The following is a 26,682-nucleotide window of genomic DNA, read 5'->3' on the forward strand; positions in this document are numbered from 1 at the left end:
TGCACACAAGATGTCCAGCATGTGAGTCCGCTTTCCTAATTATCATTCAGGAATTTGTCTCTTTGAGAATACACAATTCCATTTGTTTGCTTGGTTAAATACCACCAGTCTTTCTGATGGAAGAAACAAGTTTGTTTTCAAAAGCAAAGCGCACACGTGTATGTCAGTCTTGCAGAAAAAGCCTCTGTGCAACTGTTTCCTGTACACAGACAAATGCCAGGACAAGTCATACAATCTTTTTTTTCCTCCTGTTTTGAGATGTTTATTGAAAAGGAGTGTGCACTGTGTGTGTTCATAACAAGTTTAAATGAGGGTGGCTTTAATGAGATTATTTATGTGAAGGGTTTACTGCTGTGGGTTTTTCCCTGTCTTCCTTTTTCTATCCTCCTCCACTCAAAAGAAAGTTCCTCCACATCCTTTACAGACCCCTGAGGAGCCTGTGATATCTGTTGTAACCCTTTCCCACCACCCACTGCTTTAACTCATTTTTGCCTAAGGCACTGTTACTGCAGCCGCCATGGCAGGACAAAGACCAGATGGTCTCGCAAGGACTCTGTACCGTTACATGCTCATTTTGTCTTGGTGCTGGCAGTGTATGGTTGTAATTTTAGCCCCATTCTGCTGGTTTTCGACTTGTTCAGCTTAGTAAGTATGGGTAGATGTGAACTGAGAAGATACTCTGGTTTTCCACCCCCAGATAAGTAGAAGTAGTAGTTGTCTGATGACAAGAGGGGTGAAGGAGATGTGCTCATATGACTGAATGCTCAAAGGCAATAGTTAGGTACTTTTAAGGATTTGTATTCCCACAGCCAAGCTGCCTACTGACTGTGTGGCAGGAAAAAACCCAAGCTGTCTGCAAGGCAGGGACCAGATGGAAAACTTTCTGTACTTCTTGCTGGAGCACCCGGCAAATATATGTATAATTTTTATATATGTATTTATTGTAGACCAAAGCAATCTGGGATTAAATTTAGCTAAGACAGTTCCTTAAAGACTGTGCTAACTTGGCAGTATTGCTTCCCAGGACCCGAGCTAGGATCTTGGCTGTGTCCTGCAGCATTACCATGGCAAGAGAGAGACTCCTGGGCCCTGTAGTCCCTTCTGTCCCAAATACTTTTCTTCAAGCCAGACCTGTTTTCTGTTCCCAGCTTTGCCTCTGATCTGTTACCTGATCATAGGCAAATCACTCAAACCTTCTTGAAACCTTTTGCATGCTGTATATCCTGTCTGGTCTAGATCCACTACAGATTGCTAGGTCTACCAAATGCTATGTTGCAGTTGGAGGCCAATATTTGTGCTTCTGTAATAAAAATTCTGGGAAAGAAGCTACTCTTCACCATGTGTTTGTACGGTGCCTCACGCCAGGGAGCACCGATCTATTACAGATAATAAATAGTCATCAAATCGCTCATCTTTCTACCAGTACTGGTTCAGAGGAAGATAAGATCATTCACCTGCAGAACCCTTCACTGGCTGGGAGCCTTTTTGTGCACATTTTCTATATTAATATCAAGCAGGATTTAGTCTATTAAATTTAAGTGGTACATGGTGTACATGTTCAGTACTGCCAACGCTCTGTTCTTCAATAAACGTGCTGTGCATATTTGTTGTAAGCATCAGTAGCAATATATGATTTGATGATGTTGAGTTACTCAGGTTCTCTGAGCAGAAATCTGTCAAAATTTTTTTAAAAAGACGTCTGTGAATAATTTATTTAAACTTGAAATTATAAAAACTTGCATCAAAGACTAATTGTACTAATGAAGCCTTTTCAATTTAAATTATAATACTGAAATAGTTCTCTTGCTGAAGTTTCAAAGAAAGTAGGAACATCCAACAATGGAACATTATTAACTAATTACCTGGAGTGAGCACTGAAATGATAAAACTGCCTTTTGGAGCTGCAGCTTCTTTTGCAGGCGCAGAGATAATGTTTTCTTTTCTTGTTAGGACATTTGAAAGTGGAAAACAGGTCTGGGTAAAAACCACTTTCTCCTCTTCCTATGTATGATTACGAAATTAATGGAGGAGGCTAAGACACTACCAATCCAAAACAAGAGTAGGGGCACATTCCGGACACTGGAGTGCAACATTTTAGAGGTCTGTAAGCCAGTAATATCATGTTTGTTTGCAATCTGTATTTTTCTAACCTAAATATATCTGGCTTCTGCTTGAAAACTGCTTTGTATCTTTCACATGTACAGATGTAGAAGTCTGCCAACAGGCCCCAACAGTGATGAAAAGGTGCTGTTTTTTTCCTTTGTTACTCAGCTGCAAAGTGGGAACTTCACAATTCTACCTCACAGGCATGCTGAGATGTGATGATACAACTTCCAGCTATACACCACTATTAAAATCGTAGCTTTGATCCCATTATTTCCCCAGAAACTTATTTGTAAATATAATTAAACTTCTCCAATCTTTTTCTTCCATGAGGCAGTTCAAGTAGTTGGGTGTCTTGACTTAGGTTCTTTGTGAGCTTTTAAAAAACAACAAAATTAAAACAAGTGAAAAACAATGCTCACAAAAGTACTCCTCTCTCTCTGTTATGCAGTAGCCATGGACAAAAATGTGACAGAACCAAAAGAGGGTATTTCTTTGGTACTTTCACAAAATATTTGTGTTCTGTGGAGGTTTGAAAAGACTTCATGTTCCACAACCATCTGTCTTCTCATCCTAACATGAATAAGTGATAGCAGTTGCTGCTGTTTTTTTTTTTCCTCTGTTGAAAGGTTTGTATGTACTGTCCCTATTCTGATTTTTTTTTATTGCTTAGTGGATCCACTCCTATAGTACAGAAGCAAGTGCTGGAACACTTGCCATTTGTATAGTGCAAAGTAATTTACCAAGATTATGTGCTCAAAACTTTCCAAAACATCTGGGGTTTTGTGCTTGGTTCCCTACACATTAAAAAAATTGACTTAAGAAATATTTTCCTATGGGAATTATTTCAAAATCAAAGGGGGGCATTGGAGTTCTTTGCCTTATCTCTAGTTATTAAAGGTCATAAAATTTAATCCAGTACTTGAGGACCCTCAGGCAGCAAGTCATTGTGCATTGGGCATGGAACAAGAGAGGTCAGGGCACATCCCCTTATGGCACAAGTGAGTATGTCAGAAATTACTGGACTATCTTAACACTGATGTATGTGTGTGCTAGCAAGAAAGGAAGATATTTCCTAGGATGTCCATCTGTCCACGCTGAGGTGAAGGACATACAGTTCCACCTTGGTCCCAGTCTAGCATGAAGTATGACTAAGTATGACCCCAGTAGATTGGCAGATTTTGCCACCCGGGAATCAATGAGCATTTTCAATTCTCTGTGTCTGAGTCCTGGTACGCTCCAGCTCATGACCCAAGTCCCACTGGGGCCCTGAGAGGAAGGTTAAAAATTCAAGCTACATCTTGCTAAGAGGAAGGTCATAGCCCTCCGGATGATTAGCTGAAGCTTGGAATGTGAGATTTTGTTGTAATCTGTATCTTAATGTGTAACTGCAAGTGTAATGGGAAAACTGAGGGCAATCCCGTACACCCCAAGGCCCTTGAAGGGTAGTGACTGAGGCAGCTTACAGAGCCACAGATCCTATGGGTTCAAATGATTTCAAAATACTAACTGCAGTCTGAATAGGAAACAAACATTGAAGGTTTGTTACTTGTTGAAAACTGCTGCTTCATATGAACTCAGGGTTTGGATTGTAAGAAAGGGGATGAAATCTGCCAGGGCAGCACTTCTTACCTTTTTAAAGATAAGACCTGATTTAAAGATTAGACCTGATGTTTTTAAAACTCAGACCTGGTTTTCTTGTAGCATTTAGTTTTATTTTCCATTTCAGTAAACTCCTGTCCTTCCATGCATACATAACCATAGCCGTGATCTGAGCCCATAAAGAGGCTGCCTGCCTAACCACAAACCTAACTGGAGGATGGTTGCAACAGGTTCATCTCAGAGCAGTCTTTTCTTTGATTTCCTGTTTTTTTGTTCCATCTCTATTGAAACTGCCTGCAAGCTATGCTCTTAATGTGTGCCATGCTCTTCCAGGCCAATCTGCCCCTGCTGCAGCGGGAGCTGCTGCACTGTGCAAGGCTAGCCAAGCAGAACCCAGCCCAGTACCTCGCCCAGCACGAACAGCTGCTTCTGGATGCCAGCACCACCTCACCTGTTGACTCCTCAGAGCTGCTTCTCGATGTGAACGAAAACGGGAAGAGGCGAACTCCAGACAGGTGAGGCCTGCCATGCCTTTCACACCCTGCTCTTTGTGTATGGGTGGATAGAATCACAACTGGGTTGGAAGGGACCTTTCTTTAAGAGTCATCCTGTCCAACTTCCCTGCAGTAAGCAGGGACATCTTCAACTGGATTGGGTTGTCAGAGCCACATCCAGCCTGCCTTGAATGTTTCCAGGGTTGGGGCATCCACCACCTCTCTAGGCGACTTGTGCCAGTGTTTCATCACCCTTATTGTAAAAAATTTCTTCCTTATATTGGTCTGAACCTACCCTCTTTTAGTTTAAAAGCATTATCCCTTGTCCCTTTGTATAGGTACATTTATATACGTACATACATATATATATGTAATCGCAGATCGTTTAGGTTGGAAAAGACCTTTAAGATCATTGATTCCAGCTGTTAACCCAGCACTTCCATGTCCCGTAGCGTCACATCTACATGTCTTTTAAATACCTCGAGATGGTGACACAGCCACTTCCCTGGACAGCCTGTTAGTGAAGAACCCCTTTCAGTGAAGAAATTTACATGTACATATATATCTCTGGGTATATAAATGTAATATATGCACACACTGATTCAGGCAGCAAAATCACCTGAGGATACACTCTGGGGATATCCACGCAGAAGCAATACTGGCCAACCAGCACCCTACTATTTTATGCATAGTATTTCTGTGCAGCATAAAGTCCTGAGCAGCAGATCACTCCAGCTCCATACAAGTCCTTTGTATTTGAGGTTTTGTTGGGCTAAACAGTAAGTATGGGGAGAGTGGCAAGGCACTCTGTATTGGGAAGTACAAGGCAAGCTCCAGAGTGCAGTCAGGGTTTTGACTCCCTTCTGCTGTGCCATGTTCCCATGTCCACGTATCCAATATTGAATTTCTTCCAAACTGGAGAAACGTTCACTGAAATCTGTTTTTTTGTTGAGCTGAGATAGAGTCTATGCAGAAACAGGGCAAGCAAGTGTGTGTATTTGAAGCAAAGTACCTTTAGGGATGTGGAACAGTTTTTCTTATTTGAATAAAGTTCTTTGTTTAGTGTTAGAAGCAAATTACTCTGGTGGTTATTTTTAACTGTCTTCCCATAACAGAGTTAGACATTTGGCTAGCATAAACATTTTACCTTTGGGAGGCCCAAATACTGTATTTTTCTTAGTTTAGTTTGCCATGGATTTTCTAGTGTGGAATTTTTTTATAATGCTATTCTGCCAAATGCCGCTACCTGCGTGCCCAAGGCATGGCAAGTATCCTAGTTATCTTTTAAATGAAAAAGGTGAGGATATGCAAAATCAAGAAGGCTTGCAGTTTTGCACAGATGACAGTTTTGTGTAGGAACAGGCCAAGTAGCACAAAATGCAAGAGAAACAGAAGTCTGAATGCTCGCAGTAAAACTTGAAGGTTCTCATAAGCAGAAGTGAACAGTAAAAATTAACATAGCCATTAGATAGATAAAAATGTGAAAGTATTTGAAATTAGTTTGCTTTAGATTGTGTTCTGGAATAATCACTAGGGACCAGCGGGAAAATTAACATGCCAGCTTCCCATACTCTGCTTTCCATACCAGCAGATAAGCTCTTTTCTGTGTACTCTTTTCACCATTTTTCCCTGACAAGTAGACCAAACTGAATCAGCCATTGATGTTAACACAAACCTGCTAACTGTATCCAAGAAAGATGATTAATTTTTAGACTTTTTCCATGTAGTCTCTTACTGTGTGCAGAAACATTTCCAAAGCTGAAATCTACCTCCCTGGGGCAGTTCTGCTGCATATCCTCAGTCTTTGCAGAATAGTATACCTAAATGTCTATTAAAAAGGCCTCTTAAATTATCTTGTGCATCTTGTGAATAACTTAAATATTAGCATACTGTAGTCCAGTGTCAGTAGTCAGGTGCTTTTCCTACAAGTAAACAGAACACATTAAGTTATCACATAAGCCTTACAATGTGAGGTCTTACCTGACAGATATTACAAAGGAGAAGAGGGATGTGCCTTCCTGACAGCCCTAGCTCACTTTTTTGTGTTAATAGAGTGGTATTACTTGCTTCTCCCATAAGGCCACAAAGGAAAACTGAGCAATTAAATATTTCCTTTGTTTTTTCTTCTGTAACATTCTGGAATAGCACCCCTTCCCCATTGAGACCTGTTTTGACAGTGCTGAATTTCATTTTGTAGTAAGTATGGTGTCACCTATGGTGTCTTCAGTGCTGGTGGCATGGGGGAGGGTGGGTGGTGCAGGTATAAAGTTGTATAAAAACTTAGTAATGAAAAGACCCCTTGTTAGTCTTACAGCAAAAAGGACATAGGAGTAGCCCATAAGCAGACTGGCAGATCAGAAGAATATTGGATTTTAAAATCAGCCTTCATCTTTTAATTAAAACTGAGCCCTAGACCTAGAGAGATTTAACTTTGGTTTATGGATTTTGTCCTTGGTGTTTCTTTTAAGTTTGTTTTTTAGTTAAATATGTAGGTGCTCTTGAAATTTTGAAGTCTTTGCTTATGAGGAAGTGCCTTTGACTTCACAACTGAAGTCTCTCTGGGGCTCCATCCAGCTGAGGGAGTCTTCAGTTCTTCTCCCCTTTGGCTTCACAACTGAATTTTAACTTCCAGTGTTGTGGGTAAGACCCTGTGTTTGAATTCCCAAGGTCCAGACATGGGGCTGTAATGCAGGGTGTCCCACTGGCCAGAACCTTCTAAGGTGCCAGAGCTATCAGCCAGCAGCCTCTCTTGATTGCTGCTTGAAATCAGACTCCTTAGTTCTGGAGGAGTGTAAAAAAAAAGAAAAACCAGAAAGAAACAACTTTCTTTTTTTGATCTGGACATGTTTTGCTGTCATGAAAGACTGGACTGCCCAGCTCACCAATTGGAATTGTGCCTTGAGCTTAAAAAATAAGTTTTTTTTTTTTCAGTACCAAACAATTCTGTCTCTGATTATTCATACCTACTTCTCCACTATGATTAAAGCTATGCAGGAAAACATAAACCCCTACATTAGTTTTGGTGGAACCAAGTTTGGTGGAGTTGTCTCTTGTACTCAGGAACATTTGTACAACAGATTTAGGAAAAAGACAAGATCCCATTGGAAAGATTCTTACATTTACTGAATGGGAGTTTACATACCTTTTAATTTGGATAATGTAAGTAAATCAACCACAGAAAACTGTCCTCAGAGTCAAAGCGTGCCTAGACTGAGTATTGAAACCAAATATTTGTCTGCCTTTATACTCATTACACTATTAATTATTTTAATTGTTTATAGAGGAACAGAAGGAAACATCTGGAAATATATATACCTTTTGTTAGATAAGTAGTTTTCATATATGCTAATAAAAATACAGTGGAAGATAGGAGGCATGCTTTGCAAGGAGAGTTTGCTGTGACTTTGTTGCTAGAATATGAAGAAAAATTACTAAAAGGCAACATCTTTCCAGGGAAACTCAAGGCAGTTGTAATAATTTCTTTTTTTTGAGATATGTCTCTTACTAAATTAAATTGTGGTGTCTTTTTCACTTCTCAAGGGATATGGTATATGCACACATATGTTGTATATAATGTGTATGTGATATAGGTATATCATATATAGACACATTCTTCCATATTTACATTTTTCTTTTGGGCACGGGTAACTGCATACCATTGATTCCAATAGAGGTGAAAATACAGTAAAGAATTAGGCAAAGTAAGTGGAACCTGTGTGTTGCACATAACCACATCCACCTTGTAATTTTTTGTCAAAGAAAATCCACATGCAGGAATTATTTCCTGCTTATAATTTCCAACCCTTTTTTGCATATGCATTTTCCAATTCTGGTTATTTATCTGCATATCCAAGTCTACTGTATGTGAGGTTTTATAGAGCAGTCTGACAGCAGAGCTTCGTGTTTTACTGAATGTTTTCTTGGTGCATATGGTCTGACACGGATGAGCAGCCACGGTGAGATTTTGGAGTCTATTAAACTAGCTCATTAAAAAGATCAATCTGTTTCTGTAATAACACTGGGAACCATCAGTCACTGCAAGAGAGAAAAACTGACACCTGAGGAGACAACACATTTTGGTAATTTGTTCATGACATGTCATGAACAAAGTGTTCACTCTATTTTGTTTACAACTTTTGGAGTTTACATTCTACCATAGTAAAGCAAAAGAACTTGGACCAATGTGAGTTTTTGTTTGGTGAATGAATGCTTGGTTATAAATAACATGATTTAAAATACATTAACCACAAAAGACTTTTTGCTAATTAGTCATCCCTTGAGCTTGTTGGAAAGGGCTGTATGTGTGTCATACCACAGTGACTCTACATTTATGACAGCTGCATATAAAGTGAATATATGACTGGAAAAAAATCTGTTAGAGTAGCTCTAATTTTGAGTGAGAAGAAAACAAAAATGGTCATGATTGTTCTGTGAGAAAGTACTGCTGTGCTTGCTGTACCCTTGACACCCCTGATAAGGAATTTGTGTTGAAGGTACTTGGGCACAGAGACTGACTTTGATAGTTCTGTTAGGTGATTCATCTTATTTGACGAAGCTCCTCCACATCTCAGTAAGGTGAAAGATGCTCACAGCTCTTACAGCTGTGCTCCTTGTAAGCCATGTGTATTTATGAGAAATTTTAAAATAATTTTCCTAATATGAACTGTTAGCAAGGAATATTAATCTTTTCTATAACACAGTATTATAAACGAAATAAGTTTATCACTTCTTTTGTCATCAAAACTGTATTGGTAGGAGTATAATCTAAATCAAAGCATCTCACACAAATAGCTTTCTCTCCTTGCAAGCTAACTTCAGTGTTATTTGAAATTGGCGTAATACTTAGTTTCCCAGCCAAGGCAGTTTTGCATGGTCAGATTTCCTACCCAAAAATGATCCATAAGTTGAAATAATTTAAAACTGAAATGATAACTTACAAACAACGTAAGGTCTCTTAAAGGGTACAGACTAATGACCAGCATCTATTCTGCTATCTTTAATCTGAGTGAATCATGGCTCAAAGTAAAATAACCCCTTGCATGTTTGTATCTGAGGGACCCCAACTTTATCATAAGGCCAATTTTCCAAAGGATAGTGTCCATTTATGTGCACATGAAGGAAAATGTGACCAACAGGAGCAAGAAAAATTAAAACAAGAAAATGTGTCATGCTTGCTTACACATTCAGTGTTATTTCATCTTTAGAGCTTACTGTTGCTTTGTAAAATCAGATGGATCAGATAAAAATCAGATTAAAATTGTGGTGGGTTTGGATTTGGAACTAGTACTTGCATGAGTCTCTCAGTTGCTGTGAAACAGGAGTGCTTTCCTCAGGCACCTGGTGAAATGATGGTGTCCTGGGGGGGGGAGGTGAGAAGCAGAACATTAGGTTGAGGTCAGGGCAACTGAATTATGTCACTCTTCAGTCTTTTATCACTATATTCAGTATATTCAGATACAGTAAATTTGCCAATGATTCTTGTTCTGATGAGACTTTGGAAGTTAATACCTTTTAATATCTTTTATACAGCCAGAAACACAAAAATACTGAATGTGAAGTCTTCGTTTTGGTATTCTGCTATGTTGTTTATTTAGTCTATGCAGAAAATATAACAACAAATTCTAGAGTTAGGGTTTTAACACCCAGAAAAGACCTGACAGCTGTTACACAGCATAACAACAACAACAAAAAAAAAAGTGTTTTCAATGGTAATGTTAATTTTTATGTTAGTTAAACTCAGGGTTCTAGACAAAAATGGATATGCTGACGTGTTGTCCAAGCTGATGCATTGCATTCTAGTTAAGGTAATTAAATACAAAGCATTCCTAAGAAAACCACAGAAGTACCTGTACAGTAATTTGCAAATATGTGCATTTGTATGAAAATAGATTATTTGAACATCATAACCTTAGAGCAGAAAAGGAAAACTGGATTCCTGCTGGCCACATTTTTCTGGGTTGCTTTTCCTACATTCAGTGATCAAAAAAAAAAGGTCAATAAGATTATTTAATTCCATACAGTTTCTGACTACCACCATCCCCATTTTAGAGAACATTCTAATTGTAATAATAAAGAACTTTGGCAAATGAATAGCTTGGCTTGTACATAAAGGAAAATCCATTCTTTGCTTGCATAATATTTTGCAATTGAAAGATCTGGACATTGAGCTTGAGTAGATATGTGCAAAGAAAACACCAGGAGCTAAATGCAAAACTTGTCTTTGAGAGCCATCAAAAACATCACTAGCCATTGGGAGTTATTGCAAGCAGTTCCATTGTGTGTCATTAAAAATCTGTGATGGTCTTCAGGTTTTCCTGATTAGGAGTTTTCACAGCATTCTGCATTTGCTTTATAACAAGGTACATACTTGAACAAAGTATGTCTTTTATGTCTCTGTCCAGAATTAGAACAGCTGTCCTTGCTTTATTGGTGAAAGATTCTTCCATGTTTGCCAAGTTAAGGTATAAAAAATTATATTTACCTGCAGCTTCTCTGGTATTAGTGATTGTGGTGAGATCCCTGAAAACTCTCTTTGTTCGTTCTGAAAACAGTGCAACTTATCTTTTAATTTCCTGATTGTAATTGCAAGATTTCCTTTTGATCCTTCTTCCTAGTGGACATTGGTAAAGATTTGGTTTTATCCTTCCTCTCATTGACGTTCAAGGAGAACCTGCTGAGGGGCAACAATTAATGCATTGAGTATTTCTCCACAAACAGTCCCTCAAGGCTGGTTGGTTTGTGGGGGAGGTTTTGTTGAAGGGCAGTTGGTTTTAGCAGCAGGCAAACAAGAAAATTGGCTCAAATTTACCTTCCTGTCAAAGTGACAAAAAATTGTGTTATTACTAGGAAGATGTATTATGTCTTCTGTAAATCATGGAGGAGAAAGTTCTCTTCAAAATAGACTAGAATATATCAGCTGTTTAATAAAGGTTTTTGTAGGGAGAGATGCAACCTCAACAGTTTGAAATATTTATATCTAATAACATTTCTGTTTAAAGTAATATTTTGTAGCTTTAGTTTATTCCAGTGATAAAAAACCCCATACTTTATTGAAATGAAGCTTCCCTAAAAAGAGTTGTGAACCTTTTGAAGTAACTCTAACCTATTGTTTTTTATTTTAATGGAAAATTAGTTCAGTGTGAGGCCCAGGTTCTCAGGCAGAGGTGCAGAGTAGAGACGTTTGAAATAGCTGATTTTGAATTGTACTAACAAGTAGCAATAGCATAAAAAACTGCCCCTCTCCTTTACAACTCTTCAAAGTTGCCTGAGCATTAAACCCCTGTCTGAGAGTAATGGAGTGGGAAATCTTGAATGTTACTGAGGACTTGAGTCTAACCACATCTTCCTGCAAAATTAATGACAGTCACAGCACCTTTGACTGAAATAACCCAGATGGTACAAAAATCTCTGAAGAAAGCATTTCTCATTATCTATAGTCATTCTCACCCAAAGTCTTGGTGTGACACAGATCTTTATGGGAGCTCATCCTGGCATTGCATATAGCTGAGCTTCAGCACACTGAAACTGCCTTAAGACGGTATGCTATCCTGTTGAAAAAAACCTCCTACCTTCTTTAACTGCAAATTACCCCTAATTACTACATGCTATAGGACTACTGAAAGTAGAGATTTCTCAGCCTCTAGTTTCATGTTTCAGTTGATTGTTTCAGCTCTTCAATTATGTGTGTATCCATCCCATCAGCTGGTGATTTCAGTGAAGGCTGCTCGCCTTCCAGCCCAGCTCTTCAAGCCACTCCACTGGAAGGCTCACACTGCTAGTATTTCTCGCACTACACAGATAGTTAGAGAAGGTGATTATGTCCTGTGTATACTTTGAATGAGCAGCAGTATGAAATGTTCTGCAACACACACACATGAAGCAAAGTGAAAGAACAAGCTTTAGTTCCTGAAGAGCTGCATGTGTAGGTAGGGGTGCATGTTCCTGAGCAGCTCTGCTCATGAATTAACATTCCTTTGCTTTGTTTTTCAGAACCAAAGAAAATGGCTTTGACAGAGAGCCTTTGCACTCAGAGCATCCAAGCAAGCGGCCCTGCACTATTAGCCCAGGCCAGCGGTACAGTCCAAATAATGGCTTATCTTATCAGCCCAATGGTCTGCCTCATCCCACCCCACCTCCACCTCAGCATTATCGTTTGGATGATATGGCCATTGCCCACCACTACAGGGACTCATACAGACACCCTAACCACAGGGACCTCAGGGACAGAAACAGACCTATGGGTAAGGCATGTTGATTTTCTGCATTGTTTTTTTTCTTAGATTTCTTTTTTCCTTGCAGTCATATTCTGTATTGTGGACAGAGCTTTTTTTTTTTTTATTTCTGGTTAAATAATAACTGCCATTCAGATGTAGCCTTTATAGCTGTTTGTCCATCTAGCTGCTTCTAATGGCCTTATTTCAAACTTATATTTGTAAAAGTAGATTGAATTGTGTCTTTGCTACACTCTAGAGCAAGACAGAAGGAGGAGGAACTCTACTTTCACAGCTGCGTAGGTGACATGGACACTCAGGTGTCTGACAGGCAAGGATAGGTAGAGACTTTTCTTCTAATGCCAGATTTGTGACAATAATAACATTGATGTAGCTTGATTTCAGCTTAGGCTAGAGGAAGGTTACTAGCCTTTAGAGAGTGTTTTGTGTGTGACATCTCAAAAGTGCGGTGCAACATGGGGGTGTCTGCAGGGGATGCAAACGGCAGAAGCACCACCTACACATAGCAACACATTTTGGTTTAATGGGATGTCTGATGCTCTTGCATTTGCCTGGCTTGCTTAGCATCTGCACTTACTATTCTTCTTGGTTTTAAACAGATCTTCAAGATAAGAAGAACATTTACAAATATTCAGCATCTGTATATAGGAGGCTAAACAAAGAACAAGTGTCGGTTCCTCTTGAGTGTTGATAATAAATACTGGCTTGGTTGTATCATGTTGTCAGCTGTTCTGATATATGTGCTACATTTTAACCACATGTTGTTTAAACATCTGTGAAGGGATGAACCCTTAATGATGCTCTGTTGACATGGTAGTAATTACTGCATTTAGTGAAATAACACTGAGTTTATACTAATATTTTTCAACTCTGAAGAGCAGCTAATATTCAGTATGCCGAGTTACCAAACAATTGTCTTGCTGACTTCTTCAAGTAGTGCAAGTGAAAAGTTATATATTGTATTTTATGCTATGTATATATTAAAATAGTATATAATCAGAGGCGTATGTCCATTCCTGAAAGGTCATCTTGCAACCTACAGAACCTGCAGAATTGAACACATTAAATTGAGTAAAACGGTAGCGTCTTGTGTTGGGATAAGTGCTAAAAAAGAACTTAGAGCGAAGTTTTTAAGCATCCGTTTATTTTTGTGGTAGCATTCCTGGTGCTAGACCAGGTAATATGTCATATGTTCGTCTGATTGGCTCTTTTTTCTTTTTTTTTTTAACTCCCTAGAGGACTTCCAACATTGTAAACATGATTTGCTCCTTTTTGGCAGGGTTGCATGGCACACGTCAAGAAGAAATGATTGATCACAGGCTAACAGACAGAGAATGGGCGGAAGAGTGGAAACACCTTGACCATGTAAGGGCTGAATGTACTTTTATGTATAATTGTCTGAAAGGAGCACTTCTAAGAAAGGATTTATTTATTTTTTTCTTTTAAAACAAATCTGAATTCCAGTGTGTGTTTTGAAAGCATTGGTGATTAGATCAGAGGTCTCCCTGTTCCCCATTAGGTAGGTCATACCAGGCCTTGCTGTTAAGTGCTTCCTGCAGTACCCTAATTATTACGGGCTGCCAAATAGGGAATGGATTCTGCTCTATAAACCCTGGATCTGGGGCACATTTTATTTGTTCTTTGAATTTATTAGTTCTGGCATGACTTTTGGACCAGTTCTCCTGGCCTCTCTGGAGCCATGTGACACTAGTGGGACTGCAGTCTGTTTAGTCTTTTTCTCCCTGTCTGTGCCCTTTCCCTCAGAAATCCCTACCTGTACAGTTTAGGATTACCATGAAATGATTGCCATTCTTAAAAACAAGACTGAAATTTCTCAGCTGTGTTTGAGACAACAGGGGTAGACTCCATTATTAAACCCCAGGCACTCAGCACGTTAGTTTTCTGTATTTCTCTGTCAATTTATGAATAAAGTATTCTTTTTTTTTTTTGTGTGTGTGTTTATCTGCTCCATCCACTGCTGCAAATAGCTGTTAAACTGTATAATGGACATGGTGGAAAAAACTAGGCGATCTCTTACTGTACTACGGCGATGTCAAGAAGCAGATCGTGAGGAGCTCAATTACTGGATACGGCGGTACAGTGATGCAGAAGATTTAAAAAAAAGCGGTAACAGCAGCAGTAGTCATTCCAGACAGCAGAGTCCAGTGAATCCAGATCCAGTTACATTAGGTACAGTATCCTCATTAAAATTTTTTACTGGTCCTCTTTCACCTCAGCTAAGTGCTAGATGAAGTTCATATTGGTTCTTCTGATTCCTCTTGCAAGATAGCCATGAAAAATTCCTCTCTGCTGACTACTGAATGAATTGGAACTGGTATGCCCTAATAGTCACATTTATATGTGGAACAGCTTGAGGGTTGGATGATGCTTGGTAATTTGCTTCCTATTCATCAATATCTGAGATTGGTGGGGTGGGAGGACAAGCTATCACACAGGGATAGCAGAGCAGCAAGATGTGCACTGACCCTCTGTTCCTCCTATCTCCCTCGCTTGCCTGCTTGATTAAGGAAATCTGTAGGTGCTTCTGGATTCTTAACACTACAAAACAAAGGGCTTTTGCCTTATCAAAGTAGGTGACTTAATTCGGAATTTGTCTTTCTAAGGAAATGAAGGGAGATATAAAGACATGGGGGCTTCTTGGCTGTACTTGGTTTCCATGTAAGAAAGAAACAACATCTGGAATGCCCACATGATCCTCCTAGGTCTGTGTCTACCACTGTAGCTCATGCAGGTGTATCTGAGCTGGTTTGGGTACTGCTCGCTGTGTAGTTACACCGAGCCACTCAAAACTCAGCTGGAGCTGCAAAGCCCACTTACAAAGAGCAGACCAAGCAGTTGGACTTTAGCTCTTGCAGACCTTCACAGTCACACTCACACAATACGTCACACAACTACTCCAGATAACTCTGCTGTATAAACCCAAGCTTTTATTTTGTGGGCTTTCTGTAATTTATTATGTTGGCCTGCTTATACCTCATCCCCTCACTTTTATGGTGGATGTGGTAAAGAAGCACATCTTATTGATGCCCTTTTGTTGTTCTCTGCTCTTCTGAAGAAAACAGAAAATGGTTTACTTGTGTAATATTTATCTTAAAAAGCAAAAAAATTGTCCAAATTGAATGTCATCTGCTCAAAATTATCATAAACTGTGGTCATTAGCAGAATTGCTTGCGTGCTCTTTTGCAACTCTACAGCTTTAAATAAAGCTGTTTTCCTTTTGCCCTTAAGAATAATTTATTAAATCTAAAATATACTTAAGTGCAAATAGAAATCCAGAAAAACAAATCCAATGCCCTCTCTAACCTCCTCTTGGTAAATCTCTAGAGTATTATTGTAATATTTAGTACTTCTTGATAACAACCAAACCTTTTTTTGTGTGTGTCAAATGATCTCAGCCAATAGCTGTATAAATTAGCTTCAGTCAATGAAAGGAACGGTTATGGAAATGCTGTTCCCAAGTTCACTAATAAGTCTAGTCCCAAGAGGAGCCCTTCTCAGAAAGAAGCATTCAGGTAATGGCTTGTATGAATAGTGTTAAATGTAATGTAAAGAAAGACTCATAAATATGGCGTCTGAAATGTCGATCACATCTGCAGCTTCGGGAAGAACACTTGTGAGGAAGCCCCTAGAGCAAAAGCAGTGATACCCTTCTCTAGTAAAGCTATGACGCAAAAAGAGCTAGGCTGCGGTGCTTGTATCTACAGTTAATACATAAAAGAAAGGAAAGGAAACTGAGTTTTTTTTCCTTTTTCCAACAAAATGGAACTCAAGACGTTAATCAAAACTTCATAAATAATAGTACAGTCCAAGTAAAATAGTCGTAGCTACAACAGCAGCAGCAGCAAAAGATAAAATGAAGGTCAAACATACAGTTATGTCCCTATATTGCCATTTTGTTTGTGTATTTGTCAAAATGAATTCTTGGAAGCAGCAAAGTCTGTTTGCCTCAAAAGACTTTATATGGCCCAACCTTCAGCATCAGACATACCAGTGACCTCTGCAGTATTATGGGTACAATAGATCTGGTTGGAGTGAGTCCATTCCAAATTTAACCTGTCCATTTTGGTTATTTGGCTTTAAAAACTAGTTCTGAAACTCATAGACATGAAGCTTGTATTGCTTCAGTGATGTAGTATCCATCTCAATTGTAAATATCAATAAGAAGTGCTTTTATGTCTTGACATGTCAGGCAGAAAATACTTACTTAAGAGTCTATGGGAAGGTAGTCCTTAAATTTCCTCAAACCAGGTTGTAATCTAGTTAACAAAATGAAAACTCCTAACATTCAGAGGTATAATAAAATTGAAGCAGTGTCTGTGAGCCTTGGGACACTGCCCTGTTTAGGGCTTTTTATTTTAGTTTTGAAGTGAGATGGAGAGGGTTGAAAAATTCTCCCAATATTTTAATTAAGGTGCCACGACATGTAAATACTGTTTTTTTGCTGCAGGGTTTCTAAATGTCAGTGATTCCCTTCTGTACTTTTTTTCTAAAAGAGGTAATCCACTCTTTAAATCCATCTTGTCATCTCTACTAGCAAGAGGAAAAAAACAAAAGGGGTCCATATGGCTACATTGTCTGTGCTTTTGTTTCTTTTTCTTTACAATTAAATATCATCACTGAAGTGATAAGTTCTCACTATAAACATTACACCATGGTCTTCATAGATATCTCTCACTGAAAAAAATCTGAGCTGAAATTCAGCATAGATAGATTGAGTCCAAAAGAAATTGAAGAAAATTCTGGTTGTTGTCTGCCAAAGATTTTTGTGGTTCTTTTAATTTAACATCCTTGTAAATCACATTGAGCTTGGCAGTTTGCAGCATCTGATCGATATTTTTCTCTTCGTATTTTTAATTAAGAAATCAAATGAAATATTTGATCATTTTAATGCAGTGTAATCCAATACACACACTAGGCAGCTACAACAGGTTACAAGCTCGCATTATTCTCCAAGAGTGTGTTGAAAGTAAGATGGGTCCATTCTTTTCAGTCTGAATAATACATGTTTATGAAAGTCTAAAAAATGACTCAGACTTTATATATATTTACTTGATGAACTGTGATGGTCTGTGAAGTGAATAATACATCACCCGGCTCCTCCATTTCTGCTGAAGAATTTCAGTACTACATACTGCAGCAGGACTGCAACTTTCATCCTAATAGTGAATAATTACACGTATCAGACATTGTATACTGAAATACACACAGTCAGATAAATTAAAGATGAGGGTTCTTCAACACTGGGTTATAAACAAGATCTATAACCATATTGAGTGCAGCTGTGACTCTAGATAAGTGGTGTAGGCACACATCAGAAGGTCTGTAGTGATGCTGATTTTTTGTGGCTGTTGAATTGGTTTGAATGGCAATCTAACAAAATAGAGCTTGAAATCTCCAACTGAAGAGTGCCAATACTTGCAGTATTTTCCCTAGGAAGCCAGGATTATCAGAAGTGTATGAATTTATCAAAAAAAAAATATAGCTTAGCCATTTCTTAACACATTTTAAAGTGTTAACCCTTTCAGAGGTAGTTTATGTTGTATTGAAGTTTGTTCACCCTCATACTGTAGTGTTAGCCAGGGCATTCTTGTCTAGTCATGCTGCGATTATAAAATCTTTCCTTTACCTTTTACAAATAACTAGCATTGCTGTGATATACATGGTATTCTCAACATTAGCTAATGGGAATGCTGTGAATACCACAGTAACATTTGTAACTTGTAATTCAAGAATATAAGGCCTCTGTAATACTGGTCACTGATGATAGTAAGTATTGTTCATAATCCACTTGCTTCATGGGAGGTTTGGGCTGGATTGCGGTGTACTGAATTGCATGCTGTTAAGCTACGGCTGCAGAAACATTTGTGTTTGTATTCTCAGTACTTGGTTTTGATCTTGGTTGAGGATGATTCAGTAATGCAATATCTGTGTGGTTTTCATTTTCGCATTCTTTTTAAATGAGAACACAACTATGTTTTTAACACAGTTTTCCATGTAGTCAGTGTGTTGTAGTAGCCACAAAAAGGTATTAGAGGGCAAAGAAGGGCAGAGATGCACATAAAAATACTTAAAACTCATGCCCCCCAACAAGGTTAGCAAGATAGTCTCATTCAGTATTAACGCTCCTTGAAATCTGTATCTTTTATGTGTGTATATATAAATATACACACACCACATATCTGTCTCATTAACTGGAGTGGCACACTTGTGAGCTTGACTGTTAGAAACAAGGCAATGAATATTTGATGTTTGTTGCTCTGAGAAATTTCTTGTTTGTTGTCTGTGTCCCACCAACGTTGTTACATTTGTTATAGGGTAGAATGAAGCAAAACTTGCATATGAAAAATGAAAAGTATAGATATACATAGGAAAGCATATGTATTTCATATATGAAATAATCTCTACTTCAGAGCTGCAGCTTTTATTATTTTGGGGCCCTGATGTTCACTATGGCATATAAGGTATTGTCACTGCCAGTATTTTCATAAATACCATAAATTCTAAAAGATCCTCAAAAGATCAGATGTTCATCTCTATTTCTTAATATTTAGTTATTATAGACTTGGATGTCATTGTCCAGCAATAAAAACCTCCATTTTTTTGTATTCTCAACCTGTCTTCTGTTTCTTCTTTCCAAATATGGATTAGGCTTTTTGACAATTTTGAATACAGCTTTCCCTTTTAAGTTCTTCTATTCTGTTTTCTTCAGTCCTTATTATCTTGTGAGAGTTCATATCCTTTATTTGGTCCTAGTTTTTCGTTTCAGTTTCACTTCCCAGATCCGTATTTATTTCTCCTCTTACAAGTCTCCATGCCTCTTTCAGTACTTTCAGCACCTATTTTCTTTATATTAAAACCACCAAAAATAAGCATTCTACAAGATATTTCTACTTATTAAACTCCAGAAACCTGGTGTTTAATTGATCAATTAACTATTGATGATCCTTATGGTTGAATATGTTTTTGAAATAAATACACTGAGGCCCATGTGGAACCCAGCACCATATTTTGACAACAGGATTTTTTTTGTGGCTGTGTTCTTTCTTATTTAAAATATCTAGGATAGGCTCAAAATCCTTCTTTTTCTTCACTTCTTCACTTCTTAGTGAAGCATGGCTTCAGTAAGGGGAAATCCTGCCTGACCAATTTGGTGGCCTTCTATGATGGGGCTACAGAACTGATGGACAGGGACAGAGCAGTTGATGTCATCTACCTGGACCTGTGTAAAGCGTTCGACACTGTCCCACACGACTTCCTTGTCTCTAAATTGGAGAGACATCAATTTGATGGATGGACCACTCGGTGGATAAAGAACTGGCTGGATGGCCGCACACAAAGGTCAATGGCTCAATGTCTGGCTGGAGGCCAGTAATGAGTGGTGTTCCTCAGGGATCGGTGTTGGGACCCGTCTTGTTTAACATCTTCGTTGCTGACATGGACAGTGGGATTGAGTGCGCCCTCAGCAAGTTTGTCGATGATACCAAGCTGTGTGGTTCGGTTGATACCCTGGAGGGAAGGAATGCCATCCAGAGGGACCTTGACACGCTTGTGAGGTGGGCTGATGCCAACCTCATGAAGTTTAACCATGCCAAGTGCAAGGTCCTGCAGCTGGGTCGGAGCAGTCCCAGGCACAGCTACAGGTTGGGCAAAGAAGAGAATCAGAGCAGCCCTGCGGAGAAGGATCTGGGGGTGTTGGTTGATGAGAAAATGAACATGAGCCGGCTTCAGTGTGTGCTCACAGCCCAGAAAGCCAACCGTATCCTGGGCTGCATCAAAAGGAGCGTGACCAGCAGGTTGAAGGAGGTGATCCTGCCCCTCTACTCTGCTCTTGTGAGACCTCACCTGGAGTATTGTGTGCAGTTCTGGTGTCCTCAACATAATGACATGGAGCTGTTGGAACAAGTCCAGAGAAGGGCCACGAGGATGATCAGGGGACTGGAGCACCTCCCGTATGAAGACAGGCTGAGAAAGTTGGGGCTGTTCAGCCTGGAGAAGAGAAGGCTGCATGGAGACCTCATAGCAGCCTTCCAGTATCTGAAGGGGGCCTATAGGGATGCTGGGGAGGGACTCTTCATTAGAGACTGTAGTGATAGGACAAGGGGTAATGGGTTAAAACTTAAACAGGGGAAGTTTAGATTGGATATAAGGAGGAAATTCTTTCCTGTTAGGGTGGTGAGGCACTGGAATGGGTTGCCCAGGGAGGTTGTGAATGCTCCACCCCTGGCAGTGTTCAAGGCCAGGTTGGACGAGGCCTTGGGTGATATAGTTTAGTGTGAGGTGTCCCTGCCCATGGCAGGGGGGTTGGAACTTGATGATCTTAAGGTCCTTTCCAACCCTAACTATTCTATGATTCTATGATTCTGTATATTTTTAAAATAATACATTATGTTATGCCCTCTGTTCAATAGCATGTGAGGGCTTTCTCCTCCTGTGTATTCTTGTGCTCCAGTCCAACAACTTTCTTGCTGAAAAGTTTGTTTCACATTAAAATAGAAAATTCCAAAACAGTTTTGATTTCAAAATCTGTTTTATTTTTACTTCATTTAAGTTCTTCACAGACAAGTACTGGTTACTGTCATGTATATGGGCCTTTTATTTTCCTTGTTGAGCTTTTTCATCTGGTTCAGTAGGAACCAGATTGATTATTAACAAGTGCTTTCAAGTCATGCCTTTCCGTGAATTTCGAGTCAGTTCAGTAGTGCACATCCTATTGTTCTGTATAATAACATTCTTGCATTCTCACCATTAACAAACCTTTGTATTATGTCTGACATGTAAAGCCTTCTCTGATAGGCTTTTCTTTATAAGTTGCCGTGTCACTTCAGGTTATTCCTATTTTTGTCTAATTTCATCCTGTTTCCTTCCAGGCCGAATTTACTTTGACTTTTAGGTGCTACAGTCAGTCAGTTAATATAATGTATTTTCCTCATTGTGGCTTCTTGCAGTTGGTTTAACATTTTGTATTTTAAGGGCTTCACTCAATTAATGTTACATTTAGTTTGAGTTTGCCAGACATCCAAGTTAAGATTTTTTGTGGCTTGGTTTTAGTGAGTAAGTTCTGTGATTCTTAATCTGAAGGCCACTTTACCTTAAAAAATAATAGTCATGTAAGACTTTATCTTCTGGTCATGTTCTGTAGTTTAGCCCCCAAAAGAAGATTGTTTTCATGGACTCATCACCACTGACTAAAAAATAGCCATGTTAATAATATTTTTCTTGCTTGGAAAATATGTTTTTTATTATCTTCACAAGCGCTTCTTGTCTTTTTTTTTTTTTTTTTTTTTTTTGGTGTGTGCACCATTCCAAACTATGGGAAAGACTCTCACAAGCTCTTGATTTAATTCTTCTTGCAGAGGATCTCATTCCTCATGTAAATAATTTGTGGTTGGAATAAGAGCTTGATTGATGTTTATGTTTTGGAAATTTTAACAATTAACCAGCAATCTGATCATTTATGTCATTGAATTCCATTTTTGGAAAGCCATGTGTACCAAAAAATTAGCTCCACATCTCTTTTATTTTTAACACAACGTGCCACAGTAAAGGGCTTAAATCAAGGTTATGATCCCCTTGCAGTGGATAGTATCTTAAATAGCAGACAGGAAAAGTCAGCACAAGGTACAAGACATGAATGCAACAAACCTCTTGTTTTGCTGCATTTGGGGTCTGGTTGCGTCTTTTCCTGCAGGTGATGTGGGGAAAGCAAATTTTATGAGTTTTAATTTTTTGCCTTTAGTTTTCCTTGAGCTTTTGAGTAATGTTTGCTGGTGCTGCCTCTATCCCTGACTGAACCGGCACTGTGCCCACAAGTCTAAAAGCCTCCAAGGGATGAGAGAAGGGTACACAAGGACATTTGCTGTCTCCAGAACCATATGAGCCAGGTGGTATGGAGAATTTTTCCATTTTCAGCATCGGGTCTGAAGTCCTCTATGAATTTGATTAAACCAATGTAAATAGTTATCTGTTTTACAGAATCATACATACACACCCTTGTCATTTTATGCTTGAGAGGTGTGAAATTCTGCCTACAGTTTTCATCCCATACTTTAGTGACAAACAGAATTGCTGGGGAAATCCACTCAGCTGCCTGTCAGATGGGAAGATTCAGTCCACCCAGTTGATGTCTGCAGATTCACATGCTAGAAACAGCACAGGGATTGGGATTCCCTACTCCTCACATAGCTGAAACAGCCCTTGTCATTTCCACCTTTGGTAGCTGTCTCCAATACTAAGTGTCATCTCTTAAATGTGTTTCAGTGTCTGTAGCTGTGGTGGGTTGACTCTGGCTAGATGCCAGATGCCCACCAAAGCCCACCACTCCCTTCTTCCTGAGCTCAGTTTCAGTCCTGAATTTCTCTGCCTCCTCCCCCCAGTGTTACACGGGGACAGGAAATGAGGGTTGTGGTCAGTTTATCACAGGGTGTCTCTGTCACTACTTCCTCCTCAGGGGAGGACTCCTCACACTCTTCCCCTTCTTCAGCATGGGGTCCCTCCCTCTGGAGACAGTCCACGAACTTCTCCAACATGGGTTCTTCACAGAGGCAGCAGTTCATGAACTGCTCCAGCATGGGACTCTTCCATTGGTGCAGTCCTTGAGGAACAGACTGCACCAGCATGGGTCCCTTCCATGGGATGTAGTCCTTCAGGAACAGACTGCTCCAGTGTAGGTCCCCTGTAGCATCTCAAGTTCTGCCAGCAGACCTGCTCCAGCGTGGGCTTCCTATGGGATCACAACCTCCTTTGGGCATCCCCCTGCTCTGATGTGAGGTCCTCCACAGGCTGCAGGGGAATCTCTGCTTCAGTGCCTAAAGCACCTCCTCCCCTATTTCTTCACTGACCTTGGTGTCTGCAGAGCTGTTTCTCCCACATATTCTCACTCCTGTCTCCAGCTGTTGTTGCTCCTCTGCTGTAACTTTTTCCCCTTCTTAACTGTATTTATCCCAGAGGTGCTACCACCATCACTGATGGGCTCAGCCTTGGCCAGCAACGGGTCCGTCTTGGAGCTGGCTGCATTGGCTCTGTCAGGCACAGGGGAAGATTCTGGCAGCTTCTCAGAGAAGCTACCCCTGTAGCCCCACTGCTACCAAAACCTGGCCATGAAGAAACAATACAGTAGCTTATTGTACATAAATAGTATTTCATGCATATGTATGCTGGTGTAAACAACAATTTTCAAAACCTAATGATTAAAACTTTTCCTTAAAAGTACTGCTTTTTGACCAAGTTAGTGAATGATAACTTTAGGATACAAAACAGAATATATTTAGTGAAAATTATTATTCAAAGAATAATGTGTACTTCTGTTATGTTTCAAACTCAGACATCAAACAGGATGTTTCATTTCTAGCAACATCTCCAAGAAGATTTAAACCTTATGTCTAATGTAATAATCAAGTATTTTAATGATTGAATTCTGTCACACAGGCAGTGGTAATCATGGCAATGAACTTACCTTTATGTATCTTTTGTTTGTTTGTTTGTTTTTCGTGGTTTTTTTTTTTTATTTCTCAATGACTTTGAAGAAATAGCTAATCAGGTTTTAAATTGTATTTGAAAGGAGAGGCTTTTCATCTGCTGAGAACCTGCATGCTAAATTTCAGGCCAAAGTGAATTTTCTTTCTGTATTGTCTGATCTTGTGTCTTTGAAGTCTGTGTGGAAGGGATCTTACTGATTTCAGAGCTCTTAGGCTCAGGCCCAGAGGTTAAACCCTTTTAAAAAAGGGGAGGGGAAAAGAGCTGTCAAAATGTGATTGAAATATACAGGTGAATTACAAGCTTCAGCTCCAGAGAGGTTGTTTGGCAGCATATGTGTTTAGGGGCTTAACCTAAAGTTAAAGGTTCTGTTTTTCAAACTCATGCAGCTGCAGTTGCCAACATGGGCTCAGATGGAGGAAAGCGTCACTCTGAACATAGAGAAACACCCTTTTCTTTTTATGTGGACAGCTTATTTGATCACTGGAATGACATCTTGGCTTTTATCTCTGCCTGTCAGTAGCCATTCTGTTTGCACAGAGCAGAAGCACCAAACCCAGGCTGTTGCCCTCTTTCTTCTTCCTTTTTATAAATACAATGACAAAGGATGAAGCACATCACTCCCTCAGTTGGTCTTGCAAAGCCAGCCTTGAAAGTGTGGAAACTATTATATAGAGTTGACTTGAAATGCTGTAAAATAAAAATAAAGCAAACTAGTCTCAGCTTGGCTTAAGATGAGACACTTGAGTCCTCAACACTGATCTGTCTATGTGACATTCATGAGCTATGGCCACAGCATCCATTTGTTTTGAGTAAAAATAAATTAGTGGGAATTTTTTTTTTTTTGTCTGAGCAATAAGGGAAGGGAAAAGGTATTTCTCTAAGCCTTGTTCTCAATGAGCAAGCATTGCTTACTATGTTCTTTCTTTTTCCCTCCACGCCTCCTCCGCCTGCAGAATCGCATCGGGAATTCCTTCACAGGCCTGCGTCTGGATATGTGCCAGAGGAGATCTGGAAGAAAGCTGGTAAGAGCTGTTTAAAAACACCAGCTTAGTCTTCTGGCAGCTGTGTGCAGCTGTTAATGCACTGATGTGAGGAATGGAAGGGGGGGGGAGGGCATACTAGTAACAAGAAGAAATTGCGTTTAATAATCTTAAACTGGAACTGATCAGGATATGAAATAATCTTTATAATAGAAGCATCTGCTGCTGTAGTGGGGGGGGGCTGTTGGTACTTCCATGAAGGACCCTATTTTCAGGGGTTATAACGGTTTCAGGCTGAAACTTGATCTGCTGAAGTTTCAGTCTGTTAGTAATTTAAAAGAAAAAGTTTGTGTGGGATTACTTTTTTTAAGCATCAAGGTTCTCACCTAGTTTGAGGTAAGAATTCCCACAGGAGGGGAAAAAAAACATTAAAGGAAAACCTTCAGCTGTGCAATGTAACTGTTCTTCATTTAAAAAAGATTCTGTACCTGTCAGCCCCCAGTGAAGTCTGTGCTCATAAACCTGCAAAGTTTTCAATGCAGGTATGCAAGATCGCATCTCTGCAGCTGCTTTCAGTGGTTTCATGGGCATTGACAGTGGCTTCCCCAAGCTTGGAAAGCACCCTGGGCAGATGTTTTGGTTGTGCAGAGTTTTTTTACACACTAAAACTCTGCCTGAGCACAAGAATTTCCTGGCGAGGATCCCACTGCGGTACTGGAGTTAAGCCTTTGCTCTTTTGACACTGGTATAAGAGCTTCCCTGTTTTCAGAGGGGCCAGGAGTTAGTTCTTGAACTCCAGTGAGGTAGATGAGTTTCTATATATATGCTCATACACAGACACACCTTCTGAACACCTGTATAATCATGAAGTCTACAACAGCTATCTAAGCAGGAGTTAATGATTAAAAGGCAAATATGCAGCAGTTTTAATGCTTTCTCATAAAACCTCCTGTAACTGCTCACAGCTTTTTGTTTTATTTTAAACTAGATACAGAACATATGTGTAAAATTGTTCTGCTGGCATGTCGTTACATCAGACAAGAAGCTGTGGTTTCGTATGACGTGGACTTATCATGTAAAGTCTGTAATTGTCAACATTTTAATATTTTTGGAACTCTGTTGCATTTTCTATGAAAAATAACAAAACAATCAACGTATTTTTCTTCTGTCCAAGGGAAGCGTAGCCTTCTTAATGCCCAAAGGGATTTTCATAGTTTGTTTTTCCATACTCATACAGCAAAGATAAAGCATAAAGGACCCAGGAAATCTCAGTAAAAGGAGCATTTTTCAGTTGTATTTCAGGAACTTTACTTCTCTTGCAAGTAGTGTTTGATGTCATTTGGCATTTTGGGTCATCTATGACTCCTAGATGCTGTACAAATAGAGAAAAAAAAAGGTTTCTTAATAAGCTAGCAACACAAATTACTTGAAGCTTTTGGCTGGAGTTATAAAATTGGATGTGCATTCACATTGCATATATCTACAAATAGTAGTGTACAGGACCCATGACATGTCAGCTTGTGAACATACGTCATCAGCTCATTTGAAGAAAAGTTTTTCCTTTCATCCATTTTCCAGTCTCTGTTTTCATGCTGTTGTAGGTTTAAATCAGATCCTTGTATTAACTGAGCATGCCTCTGAATTGGAGACTAAAAAAAGTCAGACTCTATACAGGATGTATACCTGTATCTGTTACTAAGAGTAGTAAAACATCAGAAAGCACACTGCATTTCCTAAATCATGGACCTTTATTTTCAGGGGTGTGCACTGAAGTTG

The 26,682-nt window shown here is 39.3% G+C and overlaps 1 protein-coding gene across 11 annotated transcripts in view; it reads left to right on the plus strand.

The window, feature by feature from the left end:
* Positions 1 to 26,682, plus strand: part of RUNX1T1 (RUNX1 partner transcriptional co-repressor 1) — a 121,212-nt gene that overhangs the window by 76,905 nt on the left and 17,625 nt on the right. For all 11 annotated transcript variants that reach the window (XM_062604575.1, XM_062604571.1, XM_062604569.1 and 8 more), the window contains 5 exons: positions 4,039 to 4,220; positions 12,189 to 12,439; positions 13,710 to 13,795; positions 14,419 to 14,620; positions 24,880 to 24,948. In XM_062604575.1, the coding sequence (XP_062460559.1) occupies positions 4,039 to 4,220; positions 12,189 to 12,439; positions 13,710 to 13,795; positions 14,419 to 14,620; positions 24,880 to 24,948 (790 nt within the window). The remainder of the gene's footprint in view (positions 1 to 4,038; positions 4,221 to 12,188; positions 12,440 to 13,709; positions 13,796 to 14,418; positions 14,621 to 24,879; positions 24,949 to 26,682) is intronic.

The sequence above is a fragment of the Pezoporus occidentalis genome, unplaced genomic scaffold (assembly GCF_034315485.1).
Source record: "Pezoporus occidentalis ecotype Australia unplaced genomic scaffold, CSIRO_AGI_Poc_V1 ctg87, whole genome shotgun sequence".
Taxonomy (NCBI): domain Eukaryota; kingdom Metazoa; phylum Chordata; class Aves; order Psittaciformes; family Psittacidae; genus Pezoporus; species Pezoporus occidentalis.